Source organism: Colobus angolensis, unplaced genomic scaffold (assembly GCF_000951035.1).
Source record: "Colobus angolensis palliatus isolate OR3802 unplaced genomic scaffold, Cang.pa_1.0 Scaffold8, whole genome shotgun sequence".
Taxonomy (NCBI): domain Eukaryota; kingdom Metazoa; phylum Chordata; class Mammalia; order Primates; family Cercopithecidae; genus Colobus; species Colobus angolensis.
The window spans coordinates 1,840,273-1,868,192 of record NW_012121820.1 but is presented as its reverse complement, the minus strand read 5'-3'; the positions used below and the strand labels follow the sequence as shown (position 1 = coordinate 1,868,192).

At 46.6% G+C, this 27,920-nt stretch overlaps 1 protein-coding gene across 1 annotated transcript in view; it reads right to left on the bottom strand.

The window, feature by feature from the left end:
* MYO5B (myosin VB) overlaps positions 1–27,920 on the bottom strand; it is a 316,975-nt gene that overhangs the window by 89,589 nt on the left and 199,466 nt on the right. The window contains exons 18-21 of the mRNA XM_011929181.1: positions 10,468–10,579; positions 4,670–4,881; positions 2,953–3,109; positions 880–1,119 (exon numbers count right to left, since the gene is read on the bottom strand). Coding sequence (XP_011784571.1) covers positions 880–1,119; positions 2,953–3,109; positions 4,670–4,881; positions 10,468–10,579 — 721 coding nt within the window. The remainder of the gene's footprint in view (positions 1–879; positions 1,120–2,952; positions 3,110–4,669; positions 4,882–10,467; positions 10,580–27,920) is intronic.

Sequence of the window (27,920 nt, the reverse complement as noted above, 5' to 3'; positions counted from 1 at the left end):
GGACAGACAGACAGGTAGATAGAGAGGCAGAAGGGCAAAGTGATGCAGAGCATGGGCTCTGGAGCCAGACAGCTGGGGTTCAAACCTTGGCCCTGCCACTGCCACCTGTGTGACTTTAGGATGCCATGCCCCTCCAGTGTCCTCAATTGTACAAAAAGGGGGATGGTAATACTTGCTGTAGGAGGGCCGCTATATTAGACCAGCTACTCCAGACAAAGTGCCAGCCTCATGCCCCGCACAGCAAGCCCTCCATGCACATCAGCTGCTGCTGCATTATCCTATGCCACCCCTGCAAGGGCAAAACACCAGCACCTTGGGCTAGTGTGTCAGTTTCCTATTGTTGCTGCAACAACTTACCACCAAGTTATGACTCAAGATAGCATAAATCGTTATCTACAGCTCTGGAGGTCAGGAGTCTGAAGGGGTCAGCAGGGCTGCATTCTTTCTGGATGCTATGGAGGACAGTCCACATCTTTGTCTTCTCTGGCTTCTCAAGGTTGCCTGCACCTCTCCCACCTCTGATTCTGTCATCACTTCTCCTCTGAACCTGACCCTCCAGCCTCCCTCTTACAAGGACCCCTGTGATTATATCAAGCGCACCTGTCTCATCTGGGATACTCTTCCCATCCTACAGTTCTTAATTGCATCTGCAAAGTCCCTTTTACCACATAAGGTAACACATTCACAGACCCTAGGGCTGAGGGTATCTTCAGGGGCCACTGATCTGCCTGCCACAGTTAGTATCTGCTGTCGCCTGAGGACATCTGTGCTCCCTTGGGTCTTCGGCATGTGCCATTCCCCAAGGAAGCCATGGGCTCTCTCAAACATGTTCCAGTACCCCAGCCCCTGACACCCACGTAGCGAGCTGTGGACACTGACCTGCTCGTCGATCTTCCGCTGCAGCTGGACCACCTTGTTCTCCATGCCCACGTTGAGACGTTTCAGATGCTCTGCTGAGCGGGCCTCGATCCTGAGGGCCTTCAGCTCCTGCCTGGCCTTGAGCATCCGGAAGGCACATTGGATGACAATGGCTGCATCCCGCAGCTGCCGGAAGTGCCTGCGTGCCATCCAGCCCCGCACATGCTTCTGGATGGTGGTGGCCTTGTGCTCCATGAGGATCTGGTGGGAGACAAGGACACACACCTTGTGGGTTTGCACTGCAGGACAGGAGTGAAGGAAGCATACATCGCTGCCTGTGGAGGGGAGAGCCCAGGGCAGCCTTAGTTCTAGGAGTTGCACAGAGAATGTGCCCCCTAAGATCTAAGGCTTTGGTGGTTGCTTTATAACACATTTTAGCAAGGTTCTCAGCCCACGTATCCACAGGGAATCAGCTGTCAAACTCGTTTCAGCTTTGTTTTAGGGGTTAGGAAATCAGTCTGAAAACCTCAAAGGTGTAGGGGTCTAATGATCATCCACTTCCTCTCTCCCCACTTAACAGGTGGAGGTCCCCTCCTGGTGGCACTGAGTTGGAAGTGAGATGCTTCAGTGAGTGTCCACAGCAGGCTAATGACTTATAATTACAAACTTGGTGTGTAACTCACTGGGTTTTTTGTTTTTTTTTTTTCCTACCAAGTTGAAAAACCACTCAGGAAATGAAAGCATCATCAGTGTGCTCGCCTTAATACCTACCAAAATAAATGTGTGGAATAAATGAGTAAATAATAATAATAATAAATGAGCAAACGGGCTGAGTGACGAACAGTGCCACAGCCATGAGTGACAGAGCTGGGAGCCACATCAGTGCTCACTCTTTGAACGTGCTGGCCCTGCTGAGTGCCTCCCAAACATCACCTGCCCCTTCCATGGGAGCAGCACACCGATGCCACCCATCACCCAAGAACACTCACAGAACCTTCTCCCGCTGGCCTGGGATGCTCCACATATTATTACACCAGGGTGTGCTGCACTCTGACCAAATTTTTATTATCAATTTAGTGTTTCACTTTTATTATTTAGAAAATCACACCTTCTGTGATCATAGAAGGGACAGCTGTTCATTTAATGAAAAAGAAAACCATTTGAGACATTTCCTTCCAATTCAAGTCAGCTCTGTGCTTCAGATGTGTTGGTTCTACCTGGTTGAACAGATGTGTCCCGATGTGGGGCTTCTGAACCCAAGGGTTTTGGCTTCACTGGAACAACACAAAGTGCAAGAGCCTGGCAGGGAAAGGTCGGGGTCTCCCTCCTGACCTCACCGTGTTGGGCTTCAAGCTCCTGCTCCGTTAAACAGAGGGGTTAGACCTGATGATGCCCAATACCACCGCCTGCTCTCAAGTGTGAATGAGCCCTAGGTGGGTCACCTGGCCCTGCTGTTGGCTGGCCTGGGTAGGTGACCTGGCTTCTCTGAGCAACTCAGGTATCAGAAGGGGTATGAAAACTGCCGTGGTTGGATGCTGGGCCCCTTCAAACCTCATGTTGAAATCTGATTCCCTATGTTAGAGGTGGAGTCTAACAGGAGATGTTTGAGTCATAGGGGCAGATCCCTCATGAACAAATAAATGCCCTTCTTCAAGGGTGATTTCTCACTGTTAGTTCTCATTAGAGCTGCTTGTTAAAAGAGCCATTCTTGTGCTTCCTCTCTCACCATGTGATCTCTGCACACACTGGCTTCTGCCTCCCACCATGAGTGGAAGCAGCCTGAGGCCCTCACCAGAAGCAGATGCTCAATTGTGAACTTTCTGGCCACCAGAATTGTGAGCCAAATAAACCTCTTTTCTTCACAAATCAACCCCGCCTCAGATATTGTTATAGCAACACTCAATGGACTAAGACAACAGTATGCACATCTTTCCTACCTTGTGGGACTTCAGAAAGGATTGGTGAGAGCAGAGATGTGAAAGCATTTAGAAAAAAGTTGGGAGCGCTTGACAGAGGTTCATGTTGGCAGTAACTCACCTGTTGCTGCTTTAGTTCTGAATCTGCAGCCGTGAGGCCCTTAGGGTAGCTACTCACCTGGCGGTAGGTTCTCCGCACAAACATGGCCCGGGTGAAGGCCTGGATAACAACGGCAGCCCTGCGGACCCTCTGGTAGGCCTGGCGGGCCCTCTGCATGCGGTAATGTTTCTGGAGCACCACGGCCGCTCTGGTCCTCCGCAGGTGCTCAGCCAGCCTGGGAAGCAAGAGGAAACGGGCAGTGTCAGGGAGAAAGTATTGACCACCCTGATGCAGAGGACCCTGAGACATCTGGAAATGCAAACCCCTACCTGGACACACCTAGGGGAAGCCAACTCTCTTCACCCCTAACACATGTAGCAATGCCTTAGGCATCTGATGCTGAGGCTAGAAAAGCAGGGTTAGTTCTTTCCTTACAGTCCCAAAAGGCTTCCCACAAGCTTCAAACTCAGAGTCTGACCTCCTCTATGATCCTTATCTGAGCACTCTTCTACCTCACTGTGCCTGGGCAGTCCTCATCTACTTCACCAGCAGCATTCTACATCGTGTGTTCACATTGCTCCCTGTCCTCTGCACCTCCCCAGGCTTGGAGATCCCAGGGGCTGTGTCTTAATCATCCTGGACCCACTGTCTCTGGCAGAGCAGGCACTGGGTAAGTGTTTGCTGAGTGACTAAAACCTTCTCAGGCCCACACCAATCTCTGTTTCCTTTATGTCCTCAACGCTTTCTGCTTAGGATGCACTGAATGTGGTCATTTCCTCTCCTCTCTTGCCTTTCTGCCTTCCCATCTCACCTCTCCAAAAAAAAGCCAGTCTAACACTTTCTCCCCTTCTGAAGTGTCTTGTTTGCTGCCAGGCCTATAGCAAGTGCTCAATTAGAGACTCAGTGTGAAATGCTACAAAGGACCTTGGAAATCATTCAGCAAAGCCTCAAAGGAGAAAGTGACCCGCGTTTGCTGAAATGCATCTGATTCCCCAGTCTAGCTCTCTGGCCTCCAAACACAAGACTTTGTGGCAATCATTGTCACTTCCCTAAGGAAATTCCTTTCTGGAGAGGGCACTGGACTTGAACCAGGCCTGGGTCCAAAACCTAACAACCGAGGGTAGGGTCAGAGGGCAGGCTGTCTTCAGCCTGTCCTGGCTGACACCATCCTGCTGCTGCAGTGCCTCATCAGCCCAGTGTCAGTGAGGAAGGAACCCTGCGGTAGTTTCTTCTGCTCGGGGTCGAGCTGGGGGTGGGCAGGGGAGGCTGATTGGCATCCTGGCTCCACCCTAGGTAACCACTCGTGTTTAGACAAGCCACTCTCTCTCCATCCTGGCTTGTGTAGAAACTCACAAAGGGGCCTTCCAGGACCTTTGCAGCCCTAATCGCCCAACTCCGAGGCATTCTGAAATCTGTGGGATAAATAATGAGGCCAAGCACAGGTTAACTGTGCCAGGCTGTATTGGTCTCTTTTCCTAAAAGTAGTTTCTTACTTTGGGGTTTAGGCAAAAGAGAAATGGTTGGTTTGTGGCAAAACCAGCTGGTTCTAGTGCTGGTAGGATGGAGGGAGCCTGGGAAAACCAGGAAACATGGAAACTAGACTCACCCTCTGAGGTGAGATGGGCGTTGATTACAGGGGTAGGCCCAGCTGCCGGGGAAAAGCCAAGATGCAGACATGGCCCCAACAGGAACCACTCTCAGCACAGAGGAAGAGAGAAACCAAGGAGTTGAGAAAGGCAGACCCCTACCCTCCCCGCCATGATCTGCTGCCCTGATCTGCCCCAGCCTGGCTCACCTGCGGGCCAGGTGTCCTCGGCAGTACCTCTGCAGGGTTAAGGTAGCCCTCTTCAGCCTGCGATATTTCACCTTCTGCAGCCATCCCCGGACAGTTTTCTGGATCATGATGGTGGCTGTCCGGAACTTGTCAGCCCGCAGCTTCTCCAGGTAGGCCACCTGGCCTGCTCGGAAGAAGATCTTGGTGCGGCCAAACTGGAACTTGTCGGGGTCCTTTACAAGGTAGGGAGGGGATCTGGTTGGTCACCAGTGAGCAGAGAAATAACATGGCCCATACTACCCTAGTTATTCCAATGCAGAATCCTCTGACCAGACTTCATGCACCCCTCTCTGTAGATGGACAAAGTCTCAGCATTTGCTTAACAGACCCCAAGACCCTACTATGGGCCAGACTCTAGAACATGGCAGTGAACAAGACACTTGCCCTTAAGGAGCTGACATCATGGTGAGAGCAGACAGACAAGCAAATAAAGATGTTTCTGCTTTCAGAGAATGGTAAGGATTATGAAGAAAACAAACTAGGGGCTAGGGGGATGTGATGAGGATGTTCAAAAAGGATGCTCAAGGACGGCAGCTCTGTGGAGGTGACAGCTGAGCAAAGACCTAAATGAGCTGAAGGAGGCAGACACAGAAAAGAAGGAAGGAGGAAAGTTCCAGGAGAAGGGCAGAGTGGATGCTTATGTCCAGTGGTGCAACTGCTGGGTATATCTGAGGATCAGGAGAGCCAGGATGGCTAGCTGGGGGAACTGAAGGTGAGTGTGGGAGAAGCCAATCACCAAAGGCCTTGTAGGTTGCAGCATAAAATTTGGGTGAGAGCCACAAGCTAGCTTTGAGCAAGGGAATGACCTGATCTGATCAACATTTAAAAAAGATTATCCTCAAATGGTCACAGAGTTGTATGCGTAATTACAGGATGCAAATAACCCCCAAATAAAACTATGAGATTGTTTTGGACCTGTAATTACTGTCTTAATTACATCCATTAGGTTAAAATTAGTTGGCTTTCCCTGGGCTCACCCCTGTGGATGAGGAAAGACAGCCCAGCAGGGTTCCTGTGGACAAGCCTGGGATAGAGTACTGGGAGAGTAACCCACGATGACAGAGCTCTTTGTAAATCAACTGCCATCTCATTTTGCTCACTGGCGTGAAGACCATAATGAGAAAGGAAGGAATGAGCCAAGTCCAAGGAAAACACACACACAAGATTGCTTTTCATGTTGGCAAATGGCCCTGAAAAGTGCTGAGTCATCATTCTTCATAGGCTAGGCCCTATTGGGTCACTAGGAGTCAGGTTCCACACACAGGGAAGGCTGTCCTGCCTGAGCTAAGGCTGAGGTGGCGGCACAACTTCCAGCTTCAGTGTCACTGACCGAGTCCCCGGCCTGGTCCAGGCTGCTGGTGAAGCTGGCAAGAGTGGGCTCTGGGCCTGGCTCTCCTCCCTGTGTCTGCTCAGAGCCACGCACCCACTGGGCCTTCAGCTCATGCTGAGAGGAACAGGGGCTGGATTGGGCTTGGGAGTTTTGAGGCAGCCACGGCCCTGCTTTGATCACTGCCCTGCTGGGGAAGGCTCCATGCCTCAGCCAGGAGGGGTCAGGAAGCCAAAGCAGGGTAGCTAAGCCCCCGAGTAGGGGGAGAAGCCTGGGTCCTCCAGCTTAAGCAGAGTCAGAGGCTGGGGGCTGCCTACCGCATCCAAGCAACCAGAGTACCTGTGCTTTGTTCCCTATTCTGGAAAAAAAACAGGAATGGATGATATGCTCTGCAAACCCACTTTTTCTGAACAAGGATTTCTCTGAGCGTCTCACCTGCTCCACCAAGACACCCATCAGCCTCATCTCCACACTGTCCTCACCCTGTGTGTCTCTAGAACATCTCCCACCCAGATCTGCTTCCTTTAACCCTTAGAACTGACTGTTCACTGATAAATCAATCAATCATCCTTTGAGAATCTTTCTCCAAGAGTCAGACTGCAGGGCTGAAAGCAACCTTAGCAATCCATTCCATGCCACTCCTTTTACTTCACAGATGATAAAACTGAAGCCTAGAGTAGTGAAGTGACTTGCTCATGGTGACTTCAGCAAATATCAAAGGATGACCCCAGATTTCGGTCTCCCAGGCCCCAAGTCTCCAACTGCAGCATCCCCTTTCGTGACACTGTCTCCTCTACATAGTGCTCACATAGTTCCTTGTGCTCTGTGGGCTCCCTGTAGATGTTTGTTAATACACTCCTTTGCCACTGTGATGAAGGTTCAGGCTTGCACAACAGCCAGTTTCCATGATGTGGTCCTCTAGAATTACGGCCGTCATCAGATTAGACTATTATTAATTCTGGAGGGCAGGGTCCATATAATGCACTCTTTTTATAGCCCTCACACTAACCCCTCTGGATTAGAGTACAAATAATTCGGTATGTATCTGTGGAGTTGAAGAACAAACAAATTCAGGTTAAGAATGATAGGGGCTATTCCTAAAATCCTTGCAGAGGAGAGGCCACTAGAATCCACTTTTCTCCCCTAAACAACCACAACAATTTATTAAAACCTCACTGACAGCCTAATGAAGCAGCCCCCAGTCCCAGGCTGCCCCTCCAGGAAGGTGGTCTTTAAGTGCCTGGTGCCTGTGCGGCAGGCCACCTTTGTCCCCACTTCTTTCCTCATCGTTTTGTTCTAAAACATACTTAGCACTTGCTTGGGACAGGGTGGGGAACTGGCATGTGCCCCTCTAAGTTAACATGAGGCTCTGTCGAGTCTTAGTTTCTTGATATGAGTCCCAGGTCACTCAGCATGAGAAGTATGGGTGTCCGGATGTGGCCCAAGAAAAGGAGAAAAATAAAAAGGAGGAAACAGAAGGTCCCAAGGAAGTCTTTAGCACTAGAGTCTCTCTTCAGTCTCCAGGAAGGATAACTACGCTCAGTGACATTACTCAATCAGACTGGATCAGAGGGCAATGTAGTTTAGACAGGGGGAGTTAGAATCCGTACACCTATGCAACCTTGGGCAATTTATATCAGCTTCCTGTGCCTCAGTTTCCTCATCTGTAAAATGAGGCTGACTTCTGTATATTCCTCATATGATGAGCCATTACCAGCAGGTTTCTAGTCATGAGCAGCTCTTGGCTGGTTCCCATGCAGCCAGCTGCATAAACTCACGTATTCCTGTGACAACCAGGAATTGTGCTAGGAACACAGCCACAACAGGACCCTTGTCATTTATGTGTTCACAGTCTGGGGAAATGACAAGTCCTCAATTACAATATAAGGGGATGAATGCAATACAGGGAGGGAGGAGGTGAGTGCTGCTGGCCCATAGAAGATGGAGTAGCTAACATCTGGGAGGCTAGGAAGTATTTCAGAGCTCAGTTTGGAAGGCAAATACCACTTTGTCAGGCAGGCGAAAGAGGGGGAAAAAGCATTGCAGGCAGAGGAAGCAGCATGTATTCATATAATTTTTCTTTAGGCAAGCCTCTTCCTCTTTCATTCATTCCATAAATATTAGGTGGGTTCCCCCTGTGTATTAGGCTCAGTGCTCATAACTAAGGAGGTGGCGTCAACGTAAAGACACTGTCCTCTATGAAAAAGGACACACACATCTGGAACATGGTCAGCATGCTATGGGCTCTAAGAGTGACATGAAGTGCCACATGCTACACCAGGGGAAGAAGGAGGGAGAAGCTGCACTGAAGCTGAGCACTGAGAAGTGGGTAGGCTCCCCATCAGTGGAGAGAAGAGGCAACTGTGCCAGGAAAGGCCCAGTGTCCTGAGCACATCACAGCAGCAACCCCAGGCAGTGGCATATGGTCCCGTTAACTGGAGGGGAGCCCAGTGTGAGGGCCGACTCAGCCAGTCTGATCTGGGTCCCCTGTAGAGTTCCCTGGCTGGGAATCAGAGGTCTTGGTGGTAATCCTGGAGAAATCCAGGGAAGGAACAGAGGAGGGAAACTATGACCCCAGACAAATGAGAAGGCAGCCACGTGGCAGAGTGGGCCGCTCACAGGCCCTGAAATTAGCTGACCTTTAACAGAGATTTTTCTTGTCCATAAAAAGATGTAAAAATGTGGACACTGAAAGGTAGACCACAGCAAAAACCTCAAACGACCAGAGTCTAACTAACTACAGCCCTTGATTAACCAGCCTGTTACCCCCTCACCCTGTTAAAAAAAAAAAAAAGATGGCATGGCAAGGGCGGTTAGTATTTAGGCTCTCTTTTTAAAAAGGAAACTTTAAAGCTATGCCTACATTTACTATAATATTCTGCACTGTCTATAGCTAGACTTGAGCAGCTAAGATGATGCTCAGAAGGTGGCTGCAACACATTTACAAAATGAAACATGATCTTAGATCTGAATCATCTGGCAATGAGCTACTCCAGATGAACAGATTTTCCTAACAGAAAACTTGAAAAAATAAAACTTCTGAGGTAATTTTTATTACCTTGTTCAAGTGATTTTTGATATAATTTAACCTTTATTGAGCCATTAATGATCATACTCTGCTGTAATCCCTGAAATGTCTGGCACCATGGAAATGTTTAAGGATTTGCCCCTCACAAAAGGCCCCAACAGCTCTGCTTCTATAGTTCTCCAGTCTCCGCTGTCAGGTGTGAATTCAAATTGTTTCAATTGAAACATAACATCTATTGCCTTACTTAAAACAAGTATCTGGGGGAGGGCCTGAGGCTGGTGGTGCAAACAGCTAGATGCAGCAGCTACCTTCTCCTCTGCTGGCTTCAGGGCTAGGCCTGGGCTCTGCATCAGAGCCCTTACACAGGTATACCAGATGGGCCATGCTATGTAGCCCCTGAGAACTGGAGAAGCCAGAGATTTGGGCCAGCAATTTGCAGTCAGGAGCAGCCTCATCATAAACTCAAGCGAGCTGTATAAAGAATTGTTGGGATTCAGTCAGGCTGGTGGGCAAAATATTAGAGATAGTTACAGAAATATCTTCTTGGAAGGATTAGAAGTTTGCATAACTTCGGTAACAGATCTGGCTGAAGGTGGCCTGATCCCTTTATCTTTAAACAAATTAAAATAGTAATAAAGAAAGGCAGAGTAGTTTACCTAGCTAGCTTGTTTACTCATATAATCTTAAGAATAACCTTTGATGTACCATGGGTGCATAATGGCTTTTTTATTCGGGAAGTCCACAATGTCAACTACTTTCTAATGGTGTTGACTCAAGCTTTTAATTAATCTTACTGCATAAATGTGAGTCTGACTAGCTGATCAGGGCCGAGTTGCAACTGTTTACAGGACACAGCAGGGAGCCTGTAAGTGGCTCAGACCCTTAGCCGGACTGGCAGAAGGGAATATCTGTGTGTCAGTGTAGTTTATTCACCCGTCGCCGGGTCAGGGGTCTGCAAGGGACAGACTCCCGGTAGCTGGTGTCCTTGAGGGGAGCACTGCCACAGAATTCCATTTTCTATGCCTGCTGAGCTGTGTCATGGGGTCAGGGGAAGCAGGAGGGATAGCATTAGGAGATAGACCTAATGTAAATGACCAGTTAATGGGTGCAGCACACCAACATGGTACATGTATACATATGTAACAACCCTGCATGTTGTGCACATGTACCCTAGAACTTAGAGTACTAAAAAAAAAGAAAAAGGTTGGGAAGTGCTCTAGGTAGGTGACCGGGTTGTCTTTTTTTTTTTTTCTCCTAGTCACTGATGTAGGAAAATGGATTAGTATCCTAGAAATAGATTCAATAAGAAGCATGAAGACCAAAAAAATGTAGACAACAACGCCACCCCCTCAATCTTTAGGGGCCCTGATCAGGCCTCTCCTGGAGCCGGGCTGTGTGGCTCACCTTGATGAGGTTCTCCAGGACAGACCTGCAGATAGCCTTTTTGTCTGTGTTGGCGAGCTCTCTCTTCTTGACCAGCACCCGATACCGGTTGAAAAAGTCATGGTAGGCCCACCTGGAGGGAAAGCAAAGGGGCATCAGATGACATGTCCTGCCTCTTGGCCACACAAAAGCCATGAGTGACCTCAAACAGTGCCCCATGGGGTCAACACTGTGGTGCAAAGTCATTCTTCAGAGCAGCAAAGAACAGTCCCAGGGGAGTTTTGTCCTCCCCAGGGCCCTCCAAGAATTTCAGTGTGGAGGGCTGGAAAAAAGGTGAGCTTTGAAAGTACTTCTTAGAGGACTAAACAGGAGGTTTCTGCCTGATATGGTTTGGCTGTGTCACCACCCAAATCTCATCATGAATTGTACCTCCTGTAATTCTCACGTGTTGAGGGAGGTACCCAGTGGGAGATAACTGAATCATGGGGGTGGTTCCCCCATACTGTTCACTGTTCTTATGGTAGTGAATAAGTCTCATGAGATCTGATGGTTTTACAAACGGTTTCCCATTTCGCTTGGTTCTCATTTTCTCGCCGGCCGCCATGTAAGATGTTCCTTTGCTCTTCGTCTTCCGCCATGATTGTGAGTCCTCCCCAGCCACGTGGAACTGTGAGTCCATTAAAGCTCCTTTTATAAATTACCCAGTCTCGATAGTGTCTTTATTAGCAGCATGAGAGCAGTCTAATATACTGCCCAAGCATGCAGTGCTCCACTCCTCAGAAGCAGGAGCCTTACCTGGAGCACAGCTTTATTTTCAAATGTTGGTTTTCTTATAGAATACTGCTCATTGTAAAAAGTTGTTTAAAGGCCGGGCGCGGTGGCTCAAGCCTGTAATCCTAGCACTTTGGGAGGCCGAGACGGGCGGATCACGAGGTCAGGAGATCGAGACCATCCTGGCTAACCCGGTGAAACCCCGTCTCTACTAAAAAATACAAAAAACTAGCCGGGCGAGGTGGCGGGCGCCTGTAGTCCCAGCTACTCCGGAGGCTGAGGCAGGAGAATGGCCTAAACCCGGGAGGCGGAGCTTGCAGTGAGCTGAGATCTGGCCACTGCACTCCAGCCCGGGAGACAGAGCGAGACTCTGTCTCAAAAAAAAAAAAAAAAAAAAAAAGTTGTTTAAATGCAGAAATATGTACATTAACAAATAACAAGTGGCCGTAACCTAACCCCTGAAGAGATAACATGGTTTATGTTTTAATCAGTATAGAAGGAACTATTTTTCTCCCCAAAGTAGATTTTGCTTGTGATTTTTTTCTTCTGATTATTAGAGTAATTCAGGCCCACTGAAAAGAAAATGTCCAGCAATTCACATAATTAAGAGCATTTACAACACCCCTACCTATGTAGGCGAGTGTTTTGGTCTGTGTGGGAGGGGAATCTTTAAGAAAGCCTAGGCCGGGCGCAGTGGCTCAAGCCTGTAATCCCAGCACTTTGGGAGGTTGAGACGGGCGGATCACGAGGTCAGATCGAGCCCATCCTGGCCTACACGGTGAAACTCCATCTCTACTAAAAAATACAAAAAAAAAAACTAGCCAGGCGAGGTGGTGGGCGCCTGTAGTCCCAGCTACATCTCAAAAAAAAAAAAAAAAAAAAAAGAAAGCCTAAGTTTTCCCTTCGGTCTGTGAAATGATCTCCACTTAAATAAATGCAGTCTTTCCGATAAGCAAATCTGCTATTCCCAGGTAGGGTCTGTCCCTTTCTCAATAAGGTGGTCTCAATTCATATATATACTCATTCTCCTGAAACTGATTCTTCTCTCAATTTTTGGGAGGTATTCAACAACTTCCACATACAGTCATGTAGTGACTCAGCACAATCTCCACCCTAAGGAGACTTTGAATTTTCACTGTACGTCCCAACCTATCTCCACTTTGTCTGTGTCCTCAGCTGAGGTGTACAGGCAGCACCCACTCTCATCTTCCGAGGCATGTGCTGTCCATACCCCCCACGTGGAAGTAATTTACGTGACGGCCCAACTACCTGACATGGACAGGAGACAGGGAAATACTGGATAGAAGAGGACAGTTCCCTGGCAAAGGTCCCATCCTCAAGCCTGGATACCTGTGGCCCTAAATGAGGATGTGCATTCCTGTTTTTGTGACCAAAAAGTTGCCTTTTGGCCCACCACACCCCCTATCCTGTACCTATATAAACTCCAAACCCCAGGCTCTAAAGGCAGACAAGGAGACAAAGAGACAAGCAGATGAACGGCAGAACAGCACGAGAGAAAGAGAGAAGAGAAAGAGCATCTGAGCACTGAGAGGAGTTCACCTGGGGGTTGTGGGAGAGGAGTTCGGCCACTGCATGGCCAAACTCCAGGAGATCATCATCTTCCCACTCTATCCCCTGCTTCCAGCTCCCCATCCATCCCGCTAAGAGCCACCTCCACCACTCAATAACCACCCCCCAGGAACCATCATTCAAGTCCATGTGTGACCCGATTCTTCCAGGACCCTGGACAAGGGCCCGGCTACCAAGCGGGCACTGAGCTGGTTAACACTTAAGCCATCCACTGACGGCAGAGCTAAAAGAGCACTGTGACACTGGGGCTTCAGGAGTCGCAGGCTCCCACCCTTAGATGCTGCTGTGGGGCTAGAGCCCAAAAGGGCTTGTACCAGTTCCTGCACCTGTCCTTATGCCTGCTCCCCATTCCATAAGGGGTTTGAGCTTACAGCAGCAAAGAGAGAGCCACACCCCCATAGCACACCCTGTGACGGGGGGGCCAGGGAACTCTCCCGTCTCAAACTCGGGTAAACTCACTCATTTTGAGATATTAAAATGAGAGTAAGTGGCTTGTATCCCTTCTCCTAGAGCACATCTGCCTTTTAAGAGGGCCCTTTAAAAATGTCCAAAGAAACAAGATGAAAGTTTGGCCAGGCACGGTGGCTCACACCTGTAATCCCAGCACTTTGGGAGGCTGAGGTGGGTGGATCACTTGAGGTCAGGAGTTCGAGACCAGCCTGGCCAATATGGTGAAACCCTGTCTCTACTAAAAGTACAAAAATTAGCTGGGCATGGTGGTGGATGCCTGTAGTCCCAGCTACTCAGGAGGCTGAGGCAGGAGAATCACTTGAACCCAGAAGGTGGAGGCTGCAGTGAGCTGAGATCATGCCATTGCACTCCAGCCTGGGTGACAGAGACTGTCTCAAAAAAAAAAAAAAAAAAAAAAAAAAGGGAAAAAGAAAAACAAGTACTGTGGAGTATCACATACAGCTTTGGATTCAGCTGCAGCATGGTGGGCAGTAGGGGCACACCGTGCTCTGGAACAAGTTCTCTTAGAGTTCCAGATCTTCCAGCATTGCGGCCCTTGGGTTCCTAAGAGGCCCTGTCCCTCCCAGCAGCCTGGGATGAGAAGGAAAATGGAGGCTGAGCTCCTTGCCTTTCCCCTCCTCATCGCTCCTTTGCAAACACTTTTCTTGGTCTGGTGGAAGATATCTAACACAGCCATGGGCCTCAGAGAAGGGGTGAGTATACGAGCAAACAACAAAATGACATCTCTCCCTTTTCCTTTTTCTCTATGTAAAATGGCTCTTTACCATTAAAAAATTAAGTTTGAGCTATAACTCACATACTGTAAAATATACCCCTTTAGAGTGTACAATAATTGTTAGTATATTTGCAAAGTTGTGCAACCATTACACCCTATTCTGCCCTATTCTCCCCTCTTCACAGATCCTGGCAACCACTAATCTACTTTGTCCCTATGCCCGTTCCCTCTTTAATTGATCCCGTCTGTCACGCACGTAGTGGCACAAGGGAACAAGAGCCCATATTCTGCTCAGAGCTCATGAGTCTTTACAAGGCCTTGCTCATCAGGCTACTGGTCCATGTGGATTCCCTTCAGAAGGAAGGGCACAGGGCACTTAGAGCACCGAGGTCTCTGTTTTATGGCCTGGGAAAGGGTTGCTCTGCCCTTTGCCCTTTCCTCACCGAGCAGAAACTATTTCCTGCCCCTTTAGTAGTGGAAAGACTGTGAACCAAACCCACTGAGTCGCTGATTATCTCTAACAGGCGGCTTTAAAAAGGGAAAAGTTTAAGGTTATTTGCCTAGTTATATGCTGTTTCAATTATTTTATCATGTACAGTAAGTATCCAGAACACTCCTAAGCCCTGACCCATACTTGAACAACTTAATGCTGGAAGTCTGAGAGATTGCCAGAGCCAACAAGCTGTCCATGAGATGTATATTTTCTTTTACTACACGCCAGCATCACTGAATTTCTTCCAGGCTCTTCCTGTGTCGGCCCCCAAGTTTTAAATATAGACACTTCTCTTGGGGCAAGATGGATTTGGGTAAGAATCAGGTGGAAGAAACCATATGAAAAAGGGCCTCACAGAGTCGGAGTCCCCTTGGTCCCTATGCTCGCCATCCATCTTTGACTCTTTCGGCTTTGCTGACCCACCCGCTCAGGTGTGGGCTCCCCTTGTAAAGCTGCCCTGCCCTTTCCTTCCGCGTGTCTTTCTGAGGGCACTGCCCACATTATGCACCATGGTTATTTGCGTACACACTTGTTTTAGTTCTCCTTAAGAGTTTGCAATTTCACTGGGGAAATAATTAAAGCATCATTTAGCTGGGCTAAAAACCTTAAATGCTTCTAATTTGAAAACCTCTTACTGCTGACAGATTCATAACTCAAGGAAATTACTAGAGTGAGGAGCTGTGGCTGCAAAGACATCAAGGCCAGTACAGGATGAACCTGGAGAACAGAAGGACAGAAGCCTGGCTCTGACACTGGCCAGCAGTGTGACTGGGGCCAGTCCCAGCCTGGTTGCCTCCCCTCCCCTACCTGTACAGTGGAGAGAACATCACCCACGTCATAAAAGCACCCACAGGGCTTTTGTAGCCAGGGAGTTCAAGAGATGGGGCGTATGGAGAGCTCCAAAGCTTCCAAAGACCATAATTCTCTTGTTTCCTGCATAAGCCACTCCCTTCCCCTTTTCTTACAAAGGTGTCCTTCACACACAGCTGTACCACAGACAGGGTGTGCAGACAGGCTGAGGGGAGAGGAGATGCCAGCTCTTGTGCGAAGGGAAACCGTCCCCTGAGAAGCAGCACCATTGCTTCGTGGCCGTGAGGGTGGGGACACCCTCAGGAAGGACCAAGAGAGGTCAGCACCCACTACGGGGTCTGGGCATAAGGGCTGTAAATGCGTCGCTCCCTGAAGGACCCAGCATCAAATGTGAATTCTCCTTTCTGTGGATTTCTGTGAGAAAACCCTCAGAGATAAAACTCTCACAAGAAAGGCTCCCTCACCTTTAAGAGGAAAATCTTCAAAGTAAAGCTCAAGAGAAATTGTGATTCTTTTTCCAAAAATAGAACTTTTTAAAGGGGCTCTCTGATTTGGTGGGGACCTCTGGGTGGGCATTCATTGCAATCACCTAAAGCTGTAACAGCCCACTCATGAAGACCACGGGCTGTCCAGGGTTTCTTGAGGCTGCCGTGACAGAATCTCCCCCTCTCACAGCATTTTAGCTATTCCCAAGTCCACTGCGGGACAGAGAGCATTCCACCTCATGTTGTGGGTATGTTCGTGCAAGGGCAATTTCTCTGCAAGACTTGCACCTCCTTCAAGTCTCTCTCTGATCCATGTTTAACCTTTACAGCCCCTATTGTCATGGTGTGTTTACACTCGGTTGCCAATTACAGTTTTAAAAACGGGTATTCTCCTGACCATTCAACATGTTAAACCTTTTCTCGCTACCAGTGTTTCTCACAGTGGGTGCTACTGGCTTTGGGGCAGCACCCTTGGGTGTGGGACAGTCCTAACACCATGCAGCATCTTTGAATCATTATCCCTGACTCCATTCACTGAGACATCAAAAATGCCCCCAAATGTTTGTAAAACGTTTACTCCAGAACATGGTTTTAGTGCAGGACAACTTCTTGACTTCCATCGCCTCCACAGCATGACATCCACCCTCATCAGGTGGCCATGGAGACTCCCTTTCCCACTTGGTGTAGCTCTGTGGTTCGCTGGCCAGGAGGCGTCCTTCAACCCCATCACCCAATCCTGGGCTTGGCTGCTCTTCCATTTCACTCCACATCAATGGTGGGAGAAGAGCCCTCATCCCAAGTCTAGTGACTCCAGGAACGTAATTCTTACTCAGCCCTGCTCTCCCTGGATTCTGACTTGCTTGTCAGGGGCCTGGCTGAGCGTTCTGGACTTCAGTGGCATGCTTCCTCCAGAATCAAGGCCTTCTTCACCTGGAGTGCCTCTAGCTTGCTGGGGAGCAAGTACCCTGACAGGGTCAAGGAGTCACAATTGGGTGTATGGGAGAAGCTCAGGACCCGTGACTGCTTCCTGGTAGGAAGAGGGAGAGATCTGAGACAGTAACAAAGGCCAATATGGGAGGAACCAGGGCAGGCATTCGTAGAACCCACCAGTCTGGAAAGATGTCTCCTTGTAACGAGCTCCTCAGGCTCAAGGTGGGGAGTGGTAGCACAGCTGCTGAGAATGGTGCAGGAAGCGCAGTAGCTTTGGAATGTTGTTTGGCTAATGAAGCTCCCATATAGAGCCTAACACTGGATTTAACCATCTGCACGTGCAAATATTCTGCAGAAGAACATGCCTGCTTGCAAGGGCCCCGATAGACCAATGTGGACAGACAGCATGGAGCTACAGAGTTACAGCACTTTGTGCTTCTTCTCCCTTGGGCATGTTTCCTCATGAGGTGACTGGCTGGATCAAACAAACCCTAGAGTCCCTCCAGTAAGAGCATAAGGCTCTAAGTCACATAACTTCTATGACATCGGTCCACAAAAAGAATCTCTAAAGATGTCTTGATGGGTAACCCAAGAAAATGATAAAGAATCCCTCAGGGCTCCTCTGGTCAGAATTAGGTGGGTCAACCCATCCTTTCAGGTACTCCACTATACCATCATGCAACGTAGCTCAAGGATCCCTGGTCACATGGAGGTGGAAAGCAAGAAGTATGCTTCTCTTCTCATTAAAGAGCCTTACAGGAACCTATGAGCTTCAGTGGGACTTTGTTCCCTATAAGGTCTCACATGAAAACCAGCAGCAATTTGTGGGGCAGAGTTGTTTGGCCATGCTGTGAAGGCATACCTACCAGGACCAACAGGCTCTCTCTGGGTATTGCGACATGGATAATCTTTATTATGCCACCAAGAAACAAACGCTTCTTTTCCTTTTTGAAGGAACAAATCAGCAGAGAAATAGATGATACTGCATACAAGAGTTTCCCTTGGAAGTATACTGGGGGTGGACAAAACTTCTAAAGGGACGTAAGAGGCCAAAATCAGAGAAGAGAGGGACACCTTCTCAAAGGCTCACAGGGACAGGCATCCCTAACCTGCAGACATGCGGTATGGTGGTTCCACCCCTTTCTATCTGGAGGACTTGATCTGATCACTTAACTTTTCTTGGGTATATTTCTTTGTCCATTAAGTTAAGTTGTCACTGCCTATCTTGCCTTCCTCAATGGTCAATGTGATCCTTTCAACAAATGGTCCTGGGACAAATGGATAAATGCATACAAAAGAATAAGATTGGGTTCTTCACATCTTATACATAAATTAACTCAAAAGGGATCAAAGTCCTAAAACAGTAAAACTCTTGAAAGAAAACACAGATGTTAGTCTTTGTGACCTTGTGTTAGACAATGGTTTCTTAGCTACGACACCTAATGCACAACCAAAGAAATAGACAGATTTCTTCAAAATTAAAACCTTTTGTGCTTCAAAGAACACAATTAAGGAAGTGAAAAGATGGTTCACAGAAAGGAAGAAAATATTTGCAAGTCATATGTCTTATAAGATTCTCATATTCTTAATATATAAAGAACTCCTATAACTCAACAAGAAGACAAGTAACTCAATAAAAAAAATGGGCAAAGGAGATCAATAGACATTTCTCTAAAGAAGATGTACAAATGGCTAAGCACATGAAAGATGCTCAACATGATTAGTCATCAGGAAAACACCAATCAAAATCACAAGGTATCTCTTCACACCCACTAGAAAGGCTGTAACAAAACAGACAGACAAGAACAAATGTTGGTGAGAATGCATAGAAATGGGAACCCTCATGTATACTGCTGGTAAGAATGCAAAATGGTACAGCCACTGTGGAAAACAGTATGGAAGGTCCTCAGAAGAGGCAAGTGTTACCATATGACACAACAATTCCACTCCAAGGTATACCCTCCTCAAGAGAAAAAACGTGTCTACACAAAAACAGGTACACAAGTGTTCATAGCAGCATTCTTCCCCAAAAGTAGAAACAACCAAACATCCATCCACTGATGAATGGATAATATAAAATGTGCTGCGTCTATCCAATGAAATAATATTCAGCAATATAAAGGAATAAACTACTGATGGATGCTGCGCATGGATACATCTTGAAAACATCCCTGAGTGAAAAGAGCCAGACACGAAAGGACACATATTATATGATTCCAATTATATGAAAAATCTGAACTCGGCAAATCTCTAGAAATAGAAAGCAGGTTAGTGCTTGCCAAGGGCTGGGAGCGGGGACTATTAATGGGCACAGGGTTTCCTTTTGGGGTGATAAATACACTCTGAAATTAGACAGTGGTGATGGTTGTGTAACTCTGTATATAATGAAAATAACTGAAATTGTGTACTTTAAAAGGGTGAATTTTATAGATAAATTGTATCTAAATTTTGAAAAGATAACATAATGACAACATAAGAGGTCTGTGGGTGGCCTTTATAAAGTAATACATATGATTTCTCATTATTTCAGCTCTGAAACTCATGGAGGGGTTCCTAGTGCAAAGGTTGTCAGATGCTCACCCAGCACTCACACCATCACAAACACTCCATATTTGCCTTTCCCTTTATCCCCCAACTATGTCCTGGGCCTCCTAGGGGAATACAGGCCCAGCCCCCTTAGTGGCCCTAGAACTGAAGCCTGCAGAACCTTGTTGCAGAGAGAAGGAAACAATTCCCGCCCCCACTGGCTCCAAGCTGGAGCTGAGACACAAATAGGAAAACCCTATCCATCCTAACACTGCCTGGATGTGACAAAGTAGCTTATAGTTGACCCAGGGGCCAACACATGCTTCCAGGGTAATGACTTTAAGGCAGGATGCATTTTTAAATCACCTGGGAAACCCTGTCAAAATGCAGATGTCCAGGGCTCAGTCTCAGGCTCTGACTTAACAGGTCTGAGGCCAGCCGGCTTCTGAGGCTGCTGAGCATGTCCTCATGACTGACGCGTAGCCCTGCGTGAGAACTCCCGGGTCAGACTCCAGTCCAAAGGAACGAAGACAGATCTCAGGCAAAAGAGCCAGACCCAAAGGCTGTGAGATCCTGAGATAATGACTCATATCATTCCAAAATCAGTTCTGTATTATTCTTCCTCTGTGGGATGTTTAATAGCAAGGGAAGTAACTGTGCATTGGTTTTAAATTCTACCGTGATTAAATAGGGAGAGGAAGCAAGCCACTTCTAAAGCTTCCCTCTAGTTCTCCAATCTTATGCTGTTTACTCTTTAGGGGATTGGGGGGAAGGAAGTTGATGAAGAAGTGCAAGTCTTTTCAGAAAGCACCACTTTTATGAAGTAAAGGTGGGATGGTGTGAAGGAGAACTCAAGTTCATGCAGAGTTTTTTTTTTTTTTTTTTTTTAATATAAACATCATACATTCAAGTAGTCCCCCCGCCACACAGACACTTTTTGGGGTAAGCAGTATTTGCTTCACAATTTCTCCAGGACACAAAGCTGCTGACTCTCTGGAGAGGGAGACAGATGACCGCACAGGCACGAGACCCAGGAGCTGGGTGACGGGTGGATTAGCCTCTGTTCCTGGGCAATGCATTTATCACAGTGCTTTATGTGCATAACAATGGACATATTTCTTAGCCACTGCACAGCATTTCAAATTGAGTGATACATTTTCATTTTAAATCAGACTCACAGAGAGCCATAATTCTCAGGGAGGATAAAAATAGACAGGGATAGGGAAGACCGAGGGCAGGCTGAGGGAACACCCAGCAGCCACTGCTGTCCTGCAATGCTGCATTCCTGCTCTCTGGCTTGGTGGATTTTGGTGGCAAATGGCATGTATTAATTTGGGGAAGGGGGGTGAGAATTCCTCTTCCAGGGCATCAGCAGGCTGGATGCAGGAACTCTGCCTAAAAAGCCCTCTGCTTGGGCTCTTGCGGAGCAGCCCTGTGGATAATTCATCACAGGCTTCTGCAGTACTGGGATGACATCTTTTCTTTTCCTTTGCCATCTCCCTCACTTTGGCTGCTTCCTCACAAGGAATGTTGGAGATGGCATAAATTGTAATTCCCTCAATCAAAGAAGGCCATTGAAGTTTCTTTTGGAAACAGCTGTGCAAAGTTGTATAGTTACTTGACAAGCTGAATCACTTTGCTGTGTTGAGTTTTTAGCAGCCAAAGAGCTGAATTTTTGTAGAAAACTCCCAATTTATCCATTTATCCAGCACCCAACTCAGGTCCCTCTGGTCCCATGAAGGTCTCCTAAAGTCAGATCAATAAAATAACTGCTCAACTCCACATTGAAGCTAGCACACATTACACTTATATATTTCCTTCAGTAGCTAACACCTTACTGGGCACATAGTATCTACTAAACCTCACTTGCTTTATCCCCAGATACAGTAGACACACACCAATCTCCTGGATTAAGCAGTTAGGTAGTATTATTATTTTAATCGAGACGTCACTCCAAATGGTTACCACGGTTGGCGGATGGAGAAGATTAAGCAATGGTGCTGAGTCAAAATATTACAGGTGTAACAGCTTCCCACCTTCTCACCACTCATCCTCAAAGTAAATGCCATCCTACGTGCTATGGCTTGGTTGTGGTGAGAGGAAAAGGATTCGGCTCTAGATTAAATGGTGAGGATGATTCGACTGCAACTCAATACAGTACTAACAAAAGTGACACAAAACCACAATGCTTCTTTCCAAAAGTTAACATTTCAAATAGCAGTTTGGGGAGGGAATCCTCTCTTTGACCCTTTAGCAAAACCTGCTAAGATGGCAAATGCCAGGAGGATATGGCAGCATTCTGGATCTAAGTCCACACATTTAATTCACAGAATTAGAGAACGGTTCCTATGATACCAGAAATACCGTCATTCCTTCCTTCCCTACAATTTCCACAATACCTGTAATTACAAAAAGAAATGGTACAGATGCACTTGTAAGTATCTGCTAGAAAAAAGTCTGAAACAATTAGAATAGCAGTAAAAGACAGCTATCAGCTGCCCCTTAAGAGTCCAGGGGTTGTGGGCATTTTGACTCTGCTGGCAGCTCTGATTTGCAGTAAGGTGGAATGAACAGTAGGAGAATCCATTTTCTATATGGGTCTAAAGACTTTGGGAAAATGCATTCTTTTAGCTGCTAAAAATGACGCTGCCTGGATGAGGCAAAATCACACCTGGTCTCCCAGCGTGCTACAACTAGAGGAATAAGCAGTAGGAATGGGGCAGTGAGCGGCCAGAGACACCCTCTGTAACTTACTGTGGCTCCTAGCCTCAGGCATCATGCTGCTCCCTGGCAGACAGTTTCTTCACCTTTCAAGGCCCAGCTCAAGTCTCACCTCCTCAGTGAAGCTGCAGCTCCTTCTGCACTTGCACTACAACTTTGCATCTGGTTATATATATGTTGTTCTGTTTCAATCTCATATCACTTCCCTGCTGTGAGCTCCTGCTGGGCAGGGCCCATGACTTGCATCTTTCAATCCCTCCCAGGAAGCAGCACAGGGCTAGATGCTGAGTGCAGGATGAGACATGGAAGAGAAAGATTCCCAGGAGAAACGGACACCACAGAGGGCAGAAACTGTTCTCATTCTACATAGAGCCTATGTGAGCCCCTAGAAGCAACACCCTCTCCCCACTGGCTTCCCCCTCTAAAACCGACCATTTTGCATGGAGACAGCAAGACCAGTAGGCGTGTGGACAACACACACCGTCACTCTGATTTTACACAGCAAGGCTTCAAGCTAGCTCAGCTGGTGAATCAGAGGTGGCAGAGATGTGTATAGACTTCTGCCTGAGCATGGTCTATGGTTAACCACATCAGATCCATGGACTTCTAGCTCCTCCCTAACGTTCTCCAAGGAGAAACCCTTGAAGCAACATCCTGTGCAGACTCTTGTCCTATTATTGAACAATTCATTCTGTTAAAAAGTTCTTTGTGAAATCTGTGGCCCCTTGTATACTAGAGGGGTCCCCGAGGTTCCACCTGGCTTAGAATACTTCATTGTCACATGCTTCCCTTGTTTCCTCTCCCCTGCTTGACATGGTCCGAATGTTCACAGCTCCTACCTGACAAGTCCTCCACGAGCACCTTGGGTCTCTCTGCTCGCCTCCAGACCTCTGCTCTGTACAGCACAGGATGGTTGTGAGGACCCGTGATCCCTAAGTTTCTCGTATAGTGATTCTCAACAGTTTAACATGGGACCTTCAGCTCCAGTCTGTTTTTACAGACTTCTTTACATGTTTTTTAAACTGAGCTTTCTAACTGCTTGGAGAGATCTGGGAATTTCAGAGTGCTCTTTTGAGGTGGCCACACGTGTTGGGATTTCACAAAAACACTACCATAAAGTGCTGAGACAGACACATTCTATCCAGATAGTTACACCCATAGGGAGATAGCTTCTTGCTCATATCCCAATGAGTAATAAATATCTTATTAAATGCTCAAGTGTCCAGTGCTGGCTGAGAACTCTAGATACATTATCTAATTCCTTACAACAACGTACCAAGTGAGTATGATCATTCTCTTTAAGGATAAGGAAACCCAGTCTCATTGAGATTAATTTACTTCTCCAAGGTCACCCAGCCAAGAAGTGTGGGAGTCAACATTTGAATCCAGGCCTGACTCCAAAGTCCAAGAATTCAACTACCAGGCTCTTTCAGCTCTCTGACAGGCCACAGCTCTGCAGTCTGAACTCCCACAAGCTAGAAAGACGAGGGAATAGTTTTGCACTGAGTCTCAGGTTTGGAGCCAGCCCCAGAGGGCAGTCTCTTAGGATCTCGCTTTACCCCTTTCTCCTCTGATAAACCTTTGCTGGGATGGTAACACTTCCTGCACACGAGCAGTAAGATGCTTGGCAGCAGCAACAACATAGCTTGGGGCAGAGAAACGGCAGGTATAGGCCTAGCTCAACCACCAACCAGGTTGGTAATCTTGAGCAGTTCACTTTCTTGTCTGTGTCTCACTTGTAAACACGTGCTTTACATCCTGATGCACCCATCCCTATAGATAACACTGAAATATGACCATGCCACAATGTCCTTTCCTCCCCAAATTGCTCTCTCCCATTTTTTAACCCAAGTTATTTCCTGAAAAAACCGAAAACAATATATTGGTCACAACTGTAAAACAAAAATAAAATTCTAAAGCCCCCAACTATCTGAATGGATCCCTTCTCGCAGCTGCAGGCATTCCAAAGATAACCTGGAACACTAGTTCAGGCCATGCTGGCAATGGGGAGCTGGGCATGCCTCATTATACCCTCCTCCCTTTGGAATTGCTGATAGAACAGACTCTAAATCTGATAAGAAATGTTTATAATCTATTCTCTCTGAAGCCTGATACCTGGGGAGTTCAGCTGCATGATAAAACCTTGGTCTCCGCCACCTTTTATCATAACCCAGACAGTCCTTTCTATTGATAATATCCCAACCAATTGCCAATCAGAAAATCTTTGAATATGCCTGTGACCTGGAAGCCCCCACCTTCCGGTTGTCCCACTTGCCTGAACCAAACCATTGTATATCTTACATGTGCTGAGTGATGTTTTATGCCTCTCTAAAATGTATCAAACCAAGTTGTGGCCTGACCACCTTGGACACATGTTCTCAGGATCTCCTGAGGGCTGTGTCATGGACCATTGGTCACTCATATTTGGCTCAGAAGAAATGTCTTCAAATATTTTATAGTTCGACTCTTTTCATTGATACAACCCGTTGAATTGATATCCTAACCCATAAATGGGTTGCAGCGCACAGTTCTGAGAAACAGTGGATAAGGAAATGTTTTCTGTAGGTATGTCCTCTCCTGGAAGCCTGGCAGATATGAAAGCCAGGAGCAGGAGTGCAGCCAGCTGCCTGTGGAAGACGGTTTGAAAACAAGTAGCTCTGCAGCTCCCTAAGGTCCTTTTCTAGTTCTTAAACTGGATGAAGATATGTCTGATCTGAACCCTGCGCTTGTAAGCAGGCACTGAAAAGCAGTCTAATTCATCAGACTAGTGGTTTGAACTCAAAACTGAACTACTACACCCATTGCCTGAGCCCCATCTCCTCGATCAAAAGGCTGATGTAGGAGACTGCAGGGCAGACTGGGAAAAGGAGCGCCAGGCCTTCATCTAAGTAGACAAGCTTGGCCCACTTCATTAACAGAGTTGTTAGCTATTTGTGTTCAGACCCTAAGGTCAAAAAATGAGAGACAGCCCTAGGACACTCTCTGTCCTTTTTTCTAAGCAGGGACAGATGTGGTTGAAAAGAAAGTAACAGCCTTCAACCTAGCTAGAGCAGTTCATCCTGAACAATGCTGGGACCTGCTGAGTTTTGAAGAACTGCCCGGGTGTTGCAGATTACTGACAGCTCTTGTACTTTCCAGGTCAAATGTAAATTCCTAATTCCATCAGCAGCTTCCTTCTCAGGCCAAACATTTAGGAATTGTTTGTGGTTAAGTTGTTTATGGGTAATTAACCACTGCATATGAAATGGTTCCTCCACTATAGTGGGAGAGTGCCAGGTGGAGAGAAGACAGGAGGAGGGGAGGCCCATATCACATCCTTTCATTCCCACTTCTGGTTCCTTCCACCTTCTGATACGAGCAAGTTGTTAGGACAAAGGGTCCCAGTGGGACAGGCTCTGGGCTGCTACACTGTTCAGCTCAGCTCTGATTAATGGCGGATGTTTGGTCTACATGACGCTGGTAGAAAGTGTGATTTCACAAGAGCTAGTGGGGTCACCAGCCACCCTTCACCCTTATTTCAGGGAAGTGTCCAGAGGGGATCCAGTGTTGGCATAGCTCCAAAAAGCTCTGGACTGGTTCAGTGGCTTATCCGCAAGGCAAATCAGAGCATGATAGTTATTTTTTAACTCAAAGAAATTTTATTTTCCCACCACAGATTTCATTCTATATTTAAAAGTTACAGGAGTCTATTGAGGAATGAATGGGTAAGCGAAATGGGATACATCCATACAATGGAATATTACTCAGCGTTAATAAGGAAGAAAGTTCTGACACACTCTTTAACATGGATGAAGTTCGAAGGTATACTAACTGAAATAAGCCACTCACAAAAGGACAAATACTGTATTATTCCACTTATATGAGGTTCCTGGAATTACCAGATTTACAGAAAGTAGAAAGGGTGGCTGCTAGGGACTGGGGCAGAGAGAACAGGGAAATATTGTTAATTCCACAGTTTCAGTTTTGCAAGATGAAAAGAATTCTAGAGATGGATGATGGTGATGGTAGCATAAAAAAAGGAATGTACTTAATACCACTAAACGGTACACTTAAAAGTGGCTAAGATGGTAACCAAGGAGGTGAAAGACCTCTACAAGGAAAAAAACAAAACACTGCTGAAAGAAATCATAGATGACACAAACAAATGGAAACACACCGCACACTCATGGACAGGTAGAATCAATATTGTGAAAATGATCACACTGCCAAAAGCAATCTACAAATTCAATGCAATTCCCATCAAAATACTACCATATTTCTTCACAGAACAAAAAAAAAAAACCCTAAAATTTATATGGAACCAAAAAAAAGCCTGCATCACCAAAGCAAGATTAGCAAAACAAACAAACAAAAAAACCAACCAACCAACCAAACAAACAAAAAACCCCCCAAATCTGGAGGCAATACATTACCCAACTTCAAACTGTACTATAAGGCCATAGTCACCAAAACAGCATGGTATTGGTATAAAAACAGGCGTACAGACCAATGGAACAGAATAGAGAACCCAGAAATAAGGCCAAATACTGACAGTCAACTGATCTTTGACAGAGCAAAAACAAAAAGTGGGGAAAGGACACTCTATTCAGTAAATGGTGCTGGGATAATTGGCTAGCCACATGTAGAAGAATGAAATTGGATCCTCACCTCTTACCCTATAGAAAAATCAACTCAAGATGGATCAAAGACTTAAATCTAAGACCCCAAACCATAAAAACTCTAGAAGGTAACACTGGGAAAACCCTTCTAGACACTGGCTTAGGCAACGACTTCATGACCAAGAACCCAAAAGCAAACACAATGAAAATGAAGATAAATAGATGGGACTCAAACTAAAAAACTTCTGCACAGCAAAAGAAATAATCACCAGAGTAAACAGACAACCCACAGAGTGGGAGAAAATCTTTGAAATCTATACATCCAACAAAGGACTAATGTCCAGAATCTACGAGGAACTTAAAGTAGCAAGAAAAAAACAATCCCATAAAAAAGTGGGCTAAGGACATGATAAAACAATTCCCAAAAGAAGATATGCAAATGACCAACAAACATGTGAACAAATGCTCGACATCACTAATTATCAGGGAAATGCAAATCCAAACCACAATGGGGTACTACCTTACTCCTGTAAGAATGGCCATAACTAAAAGATCAAAAAATAGATGTTGGCATGGATGTCGTGAAAAGGGAATGTTTTTACACTGCTGGTGGAAATGTAAACTAGAACCACTGCTATGGAAAACAGTGTGGATATTCCTTAAAGAACTAAAAGTACATCTACCATTTGGGTCAGGCATGATGGCTCACGCCTGTAATCCCAGCACTTTGGGAAGCCGCGGCAGATGGATCACCTGAGGTCAGGAGTTTGAGGCTAGCCTGGCCAACATGGTGAAACTCCATCTCTACTAAAAATACAAAAATTAGCTGGATATGGTGGTGTGCACTTGTAGTCCCAGCTACACAGGAGGCTGAGGCAGGAGAATCACTTGAACACAAGAGGCAGAGGTTGCAGTGAGCCCAGATCATGCCACTGCATTCCCACAACTGGGTATCTACTCAGAGGAAAAGAAGTCATTATACGAAAAAGACACTTGCACATGCATGTTTATAGTGGCAGAATTTGCAATTGCAAAAATATGGAACCAGCCCACATGCCCAGTTAATGAGCGGATAAAGAAAATGTGGTATGTATATATGAAATACTACTCAACTATAAAAAGGAACAAAATAATGGCATTCACTGCAATCTGGATGGAGTTAGAGACCACTATTCTAAGTCAAGTAACTCAGGAATGGAAAACAAAACATTGTACATTCTCACTCATAAGTGGGAGCTAAGCTATGAGGATGCAAAGGCATAAGAATGATGTAATGGACTTTGGGGACTTGGGGGAAAGGGGGGCTGGTGATGCATAAAAGACTACACATTGGGTATAGTGTATACTGCCTGGGTGATGGGTGC